The sequence below is a fragment of the Penaeus monodon genome, chromosome 35 (assembly GCF_015228065.2).
Source record: "Penaeus monodon isolate SGIC_2016 chromosome 35, NSTDA_Pmon_1, whole genome shotgun sequence".
Lineage (NCBI taxonomy): Eukaryota > Metazoa > Arthropoda > Malacostraca > Decapoda > Penaeidae > Penaeus > Penaeus monodon.
The window spans coordinates 24,440,908-24,448,407 of record NC_051420.1 but is presented as its reverse complement, the minus strand read 5'-3'; the positions used below and the strand labels follow the sequence as shown (position 1 = coordinate 24,448,407).

At 38.1% G+C, this 7,500-nt stretch overlaps 1 protein-coding gene and 1 pseudogene across 1 annotated transcript in view; both read right to left on the bottom strand.

Moving 5' to 3' along the window:
- Window positions 1–817, bottom strand: part of LOC119595133 (ATP-dependent translocase ABCB1-like) — a gene marked incomplete in the record, with an annotated part of 48,295 nt that extends 47,478 nt beyond the window's left edge. The window contains 1 exon segment of the mRNA XM_037944302.1: window positions 548–817. Coding sequence (XP_037800230.1) covers window positions 548–652 — 105 coding nt within the window.
- The window catches only part of LOC119595275, a 106,064-nt pseudogene continuing 99,289 nt past the window's right edge, over window positions 726–7,500 (bottom strand).

The window sequence follows — 7,500 nt, the reverse complement described above, 5'->3', positions numbered from 1 at the left end:
GTCGATATAATTTGTATTTAGCATAGGTTACATTGTGTCCTAACGTCCACATACGTTGTAATCAACATGGATCTTTCATTTCAATCCTCTAACATAATTTTCATATTCAGACCTTCGACATACCTCTTTAAGACTGGGATCTTAACCTAGGTTTTTGTGGTCCGTGAAGATCAGATAAAAATAGCATTTACATTAGTGTTTTTTAGATTGTTTATTTTAAAGTTTAATAATACTTTGTGTATCTCATATATGTATGAAACAATCAATTCTCAATAAATAAAATACACTATACACATTGCTTGCAAAGTGTTTATGTGAATATTTCTCGGGAATGGGGTCCATAGCTTTCATAAGATTCTTAAAGGGGTCCGTGCAAGGTACTTTTAAACTACCTTGGGTCCGTGACTAAAAATGACAAGAACCACAGCTCTAAAATATAAAAAAATACGTATAAGACCATTTCACGAAGAAAAACAGAATAATTTTTATAACTATAAAAAATGGTCAGAGGGAATAACGAAGCACAAGCCCTCCCCTGCCTACTCACCTGTACATTCCGCAGAGGACTTTTAACTGGCTTGACGGACGAAGCGCGGCGCCTCTTGAGGGACTGGCGGATGGACGGGCTACGCGTGAGAGCCACCGGGGACATGCTGGCCAGGTCTTCAATAATATCCTGGCTGAACTCCGAGAGGGCTTCGCCTTCAAGGAGGGCCGCATCGACCTCAGCCTTCCCCTTTTGGGGGCTGCTCTTGTTCTCTGCTGTGGGAGGGGGACGCAGGTTATTAATTGTAATAGTGAAAAGATAAAGGATAAAAATAGATAATTATAAAATGATAACAGTAATGTTGATATCGATATTAATCATCATTTTATAATCATTGTCACCATCATCAGTATTGCGACTCTAATGTTAGTGATATAATAACGAAAATAACATCTTGATGCTAAAATGCCTAAGGAAAAGAGGAAGCCGAACTTATGTTTATTTACTAACCAAAAGTAAAAATCTAGCATTTTCAAAATACGCCACCGTAATGCAACGTCAATAAAAAAAAAGAGATGCCATAAAAAAAATAACTCACTCCAAGATCATCACAACATGAAAGTACAATTAAGTATCATGCTGTGACAGCTAATGTCAGAATTTGACAGGACACCAAAACAGAGGCCGCGGTAGCCGAGTGGTTAGAGCATCGGACAAGACTGTCACGACGGCAATCTGAGTTCGAGGGGTCGAGTCACCAGCCGGTGCGTTGTTCCCTTGGCAAGGAACTTCACCTCGATTGCCTACCTAGCCACTGGGTGGGCAAGCCAGCCCAAGTCAATGCGGCTCCCAAGCCCGGTAAATAGAGAAAATGATTACCTAAAAGGTGAAACCGGCATTCTCTGTGGAAAGGAACTGGGGACCCTACTACGTACTCACTCCAAGATCATCACAATATGAAAACTACAATTAAGTATCATGCTGTGACAGTCAATGTCAAAATCTGACAGGCACCATACAATAATATAATAAAGATGAAACAGAAGTTACCTTTTCCTCTTGCGGTTTGACTTGAGCTGTGACAAGATTGTAATAAAGCCCTTGCAGCTTCATCAGTTCATTGTGAGTTCCCACTTCCTCCAATCTTCCCTTTGTTGAAGACTACGATCTTATTTGCAGGTTTAATGGTGGACAGGCGGTGCGCCACGACCACTGTTGTGCGCCCTTTCCTTACCTGTTGGAAAACGCCTTTTGGTGTAAGTTCAGTATTATAGATTAAAACAAAGCGAAAGCTACTTTGAATCTTACTTTTTTGGTTTGTTTTCCTACTTTATATACAAAAAATACCATTGCTAGGAGCATAGCAACAATATTTCCAACTACTATCAAGACAAAATAATGGACAATTTACATCTTGTGCGTTTCAGTCATACAACTTATCTTTATTACATCATGCTACATGTCATAGTCATATAAGCGCCTATCAACAAGAAATACTAAGATGTAAGATTTCATTTACCTACATACTTGCTAGCAAAACACACATGCATGTGTGTGTGTGTGTGTGTGTGTGTGTGTGTGTGTGTGTGTGTGTGTGTGTGTGTGTGTGTGTGTGTGTGTGTGTGTGTGTGTGTGTGTGTGTGTGTGTGGTGTGTGCGTGTGTGCGCGTGTGCGCGTGTGTGCGTGTGTGGTGTGTGCGTGTGTGTTGTGTGTGTGTGTGTGTGTGTGTGTGTGTGTGTGTGTGGCAAACATGTGTGTGTGTGTGTTTGTGTGCATGTGTGTGTATGAATGTGTGTCTGGGCGTGTTCGGTGTGCGTGTGTGCATGCGTGCGTGCGTGGCCTCACCAACCTTGTCGAGCGCCTGCTGCACAACCGCCTCGCTCTGTGTGTCCAGCGCCGACGTGGCTTCGTCCAGGAGCAGAATCTTGGGCTGCCTGATCAGCGCTCGCGCAATGGCAATCCGCTGCTTCTGCCCCCCCGACATCTGGCTTCCTCGCTCGCCGACGTTTGTTTCGTATTGCTGTAGAAAAGGTGGACTGACTGTCAGTTCCCTGTTTCTGATGATTCAAACTTCCTTTGAATCAAGCTCTCACATAGCTTTAACTACAGTAAATTCAGAATTATAAAAATTGAGTCTTTTCAGATTTGCTCAGCCACACGATCGGAAACAAGATTTAGTCACAGAAATGCAAGTGATATCCCCTCACCTTCGGCAATTTCATGATGAAGTCATGAGCATTGGCCTCTTTGGCCGCTGCCTGAATATCCTCCATGGAAACGCCTTCGCGGCCGTACCTTATGTTCTCGGCAACGCTGGTCGCAAAGAGGACCGGCTCCTGGCCCACAACCCAATCTGGTCTCGCAACCAACCGATGTTTCAAAGTCTTATTTCACGGCCATCTAGGAACACCTGAGTGTATGAGGTTCCTTGTATTTAGATCGGATCTTTTATTTAAAGGAAAATGCACGTATATGCATGCACAACTTTCATTGTTCTATACAAATACCATACACACGCAATCCACACCAAAAAAAATATATATAAAAATTCGTTCACCTATGCAAAACTCCTATCTTCCTGTAACTTACGTGACCATCCAGTGGGTCATAGAACCGTTGTATGAGCTGGATACAGGTTGATTTCCCGCCAGCCGGAGGAACCCACCAAGGCCACAGTCTGCCCCGGTTCTATGCTTAGAGACACGCCCTGCAACACTCTCACGTCCGGTCTTGATGGGTAGTTGAAGCGGACATCTTTGAACTCTGAAAAATGAAGATGCAATGAAAGGTACAGAAACACGAAAAGGTGACAATCAAATACATTCATACACATCAATATGTAACATGAGGGTGAAAATCTCTCGAATCTACCATATCGGTCGCAGACGAGCCGGAAGATAAGTTACCAATCATCCCCTTCACAGAAGGAGGCTTTTCTCCATCGGAGCTGGTAGGGTCGATGGCCGACTTTCTTTCAATGATATCAAAGATTGTTGCAGCCGCTCCTCTGGCTACACTGAAGGCTTCAATATATGGAGCTGCTTGACCAACATTCATAGCACCCATTAGCACACTGAAGAATACCTATAAATGGAGTTGTTCAGTTATAGTCCCTAACTTTGACTCAAAAATTACAATATTCGTCTAGGCATTTAGACTTGGCGACGCCCAGAGCTATATGAGGCTCGAAGTCCCTTGTAAAGTCAAAATAAGGTCTAATAAAACTTGAAAACATTAATATCTTTTGATGAATAGCATAAATAAACGAATAGCTTATATGATTGCTATGTACATCAAAATATGGCCACCCCTCAAAATGGGAGAACCTATGCTGTGGCTTATTCAGTTTCAAACATAAAATCGGCCTTTCCTGAGGAATCATAATTCAAACTATATTTTTATGAGACTTATCTTCGCCAGGAAACACCCTCCATGCATTAAAGAGGACTAAAGGTCATGCAGTAACAATATTACTATATTATTGAAAGTTGCATCATTAAACCTCTACTGATATCTTACTATTTAATGTTGTACAAATAAGTGCATTTGTGCGTTTTTGCAGTATATATGAGAAAGTATATAAAACGATTCTGATATACTGACCTTTCCTACAATTATAAAAACAGTTTGTATAAGCATAGGAACTTCCATTTCCTAAACAACTTAGTAATATAAAAAAGAGAAGCTAATTTTTCTTGTAATTGCATCTTTTGATTCATTAGTAATGTTTAAACATTTAATGCATATTAATGCCAAGCTTAGATGACTGGATTTGCAAATGTTAAACACTAGCATGGACCATAAAGAATATAACACCAGACCAAAGACCTAAACCCTCTTAGCTCACAATGATAAGATTGGAGGGTTGAAATTGCTATTCGGATCCGTCCTTGACTCTAGAATGAGGCCGTGCCGTAGTAAAAGGCCAGAGCGTACGCCGCGTAGATCAGGAACCACATCAAGCCCATGCCCACGCCCGTCACGAGGCTCCGCTTCACGCCCGCTCGCTTGGCGTGCACAAGGTTGGCATCGTACCTATGACACACGGGACGAATGTAAAAGGTCATTATATATTTAATCTATATCTGTCTATCTATTTATCTATCTACACATATATCTATCTATCTATCTGTCTACACACACACACACACACACACACACACACCACACACACACACACACACACACACACACACACACACACACACACACACACACACACACACACAATATATATATATATATATATATATATATATATATATATATATATATATATATATATATATATATATATGTAAGTGAAAAAAATATATATAGATATCTATGTATGTATGTATGTATGTATGTATGTATGTATGTATATGCATGTATGTATACACACACACACACATACATACCACGCGTATATTCTAAAATACATATAAGATCGATGCTAATATAATGTGAAAAGATATGAAATACAGCCATGCTAGAGCACTTTCTTTTACCACTCAGATAAAAAAAAATGATTTCAAATATCAGATATATGCTAATACATTGTGGAAAAGCATAAAAAAAAAATCTTGATGAAAAAACGTTTACCTTTCTACTTCTTTAGCTTCTCCTCCAAAGGCAACACTGTCCTGATGGCTGATATCACTTCCTCTGCGATGCTGCCTGCCTTCGCATACTCTTTCATTTCTACTGATGTTAAGCTAGACTGAACCTGAAGCAAATGAAAATGTAAATGAATAAGCAAACATAAAAAAGTTTATCTCTTGAATTAAAGAATGGAGACATTAAATAAGTTGAAATGTGAAACGAGAAAGGTATAAAATGTATAAATGAGAATGAATATCTTCACAATACAAGGTTCGCATTAAACCGGCTTCGAATATATCTTCGTCAGAAATATATTTGAGTTGAATGTGTTTGGTTACAAAATTCATGACAGGAATATATGACAAAATAAGGTGGATATGTGGATAATATAAATACATCAATAATGTCCTTAAGGTTAATCAATTCATCTAATAACAAAAGATTATAGGTTTGTGTATAAATGATAAATATATATGCTGTCCATATATACACATCTCTTTATTAACATACATACACATGTTATTTGCACCGCATATTGACATACGTCAGACTAACCTTTGCAATAATTCAGTAGAGATTCCTAAGAGTGGGAACACAGACAAAATGACTAGCGTGATGTCCCATCCGTGACAAAGGCATTAATGAGAGAGGCTATGAATATGGTCATGAAGAATATGAACATGCCCACTTTCTCACCAATTCCTTCTTGTAATTTATTCAAGTCCCTGGAAAGAAGACGGGGATTTGGATAGGTAAGCCCTTAAGTAAAAATATAAACAGTACATACTTACTCCTTATTTTCGACATTTCATTACCTTTTTTTTCAATATAGTTACAGAAGGAGCAAATCTTAACAGTTTATGATGAATATTATAAATTAATTTCTCTTACTTACTCAGTAACTCTGCTGGCAAAATCATTGGTCTGATGATATCAAACCAGCCAATTTCTTGCCTTAAGATGCTCTTTAAAACATACCTCGCAACCTATATACCTGGAAGAGACATTCAAAGGAAAGAGGAATGAGTCCACATAGAGAGGAATATTAAGCCCACAGAATATATGAGTATAGAGAAACAAACTCTATATAGATAAATGTATAATGGAAAGAAAAAAATAACAAAAACTAAAGAAATAATACCCAAAAATCGAATTAAGATCAATCCTCGTACAAAATAGATTATTCAAATTACAGAAATCCATGAATAAAGTAATATATATATTAAAAAAAAAGTCTAACCACAGTAAATAAAGTCAATCAGTGAAGCGGACTGAAGGCATGTCAATCAGGGCCAAGTGTGCGGAACCTCACCTGTCCTTCTGCCGCGTAGTTCATGGACGCGACGAAGATGTATCCCATGACCATCTGAACAGCTCCGATGATAAGGTGCCGGCCCCGAATTTCACGATCTCTTGGAAGAAGTCCTCGATGCCATACGAGGCTGTAATGTACTGGCTGATTCTGAAAGCAAACGGGGGAGGAATAATGTAAACATATGTATACATACAGCAATGGAGATAGATCGAAATGGGAAAGTAGGCAGGTATTTAATATCATAATTTCCCTAAAGTACATACTTGATTTCCCCAACGAGACCATCAACAAAAACGAACTATAAATACTTAACAAATAAAAATAATTTAAACGAGACACATGACACTTAACTCATCGATCGTCGCATTCTCCATATCGGGATTTTGCAGCTACGATTGCCGAAAATTGGTTTCATTATTAATGCTGGTAAGCAGGTCATTGTAGACGAAAGCGTCCGTGACGTCGCCAAAGAGAATGAACATGGCCGGCATGCATACGCCCGCAATGAGGGACGCGAGCACGCCAGCGAACATCAGCCACTTCTCTTTCACGCTCGCGTATCGGAACTGAAGAGCACAAGGCAACGGTGATTAAACTTAAAATTAAGATGCTATCAATTATCAGTGACACATTACAAACAAACCTACCCACCTAACCACACCTACACACACTACACACACCTACATACATATATATATACATATATATATATATATATATATATATTATATATATATATATATATATATATATATTTTTTTTTTTTTTTTTTTTTTTTTTTTTTTTTTTACGGTAGTTCATGTTTGAGCCGCCCTGGTCACAGCATGATACTTAATTGTATATACATATACATATACATAAATAAGCGTATATATATATATATATATATATATATATATATATATATATATATTATATATATATATATATATATTATATATATATTATATATATATTATATATATATATATATATATATATATATATATATATATATATATATATATATACTTAATTGTAGTTTTCATGTTGTGATGCTCTTGGTGTGAGTACGTGGTACGGTCTCCAGTTCCCTTCCACGGAGAGTGCCGGTGTTACCTTTTAGGTAATCATT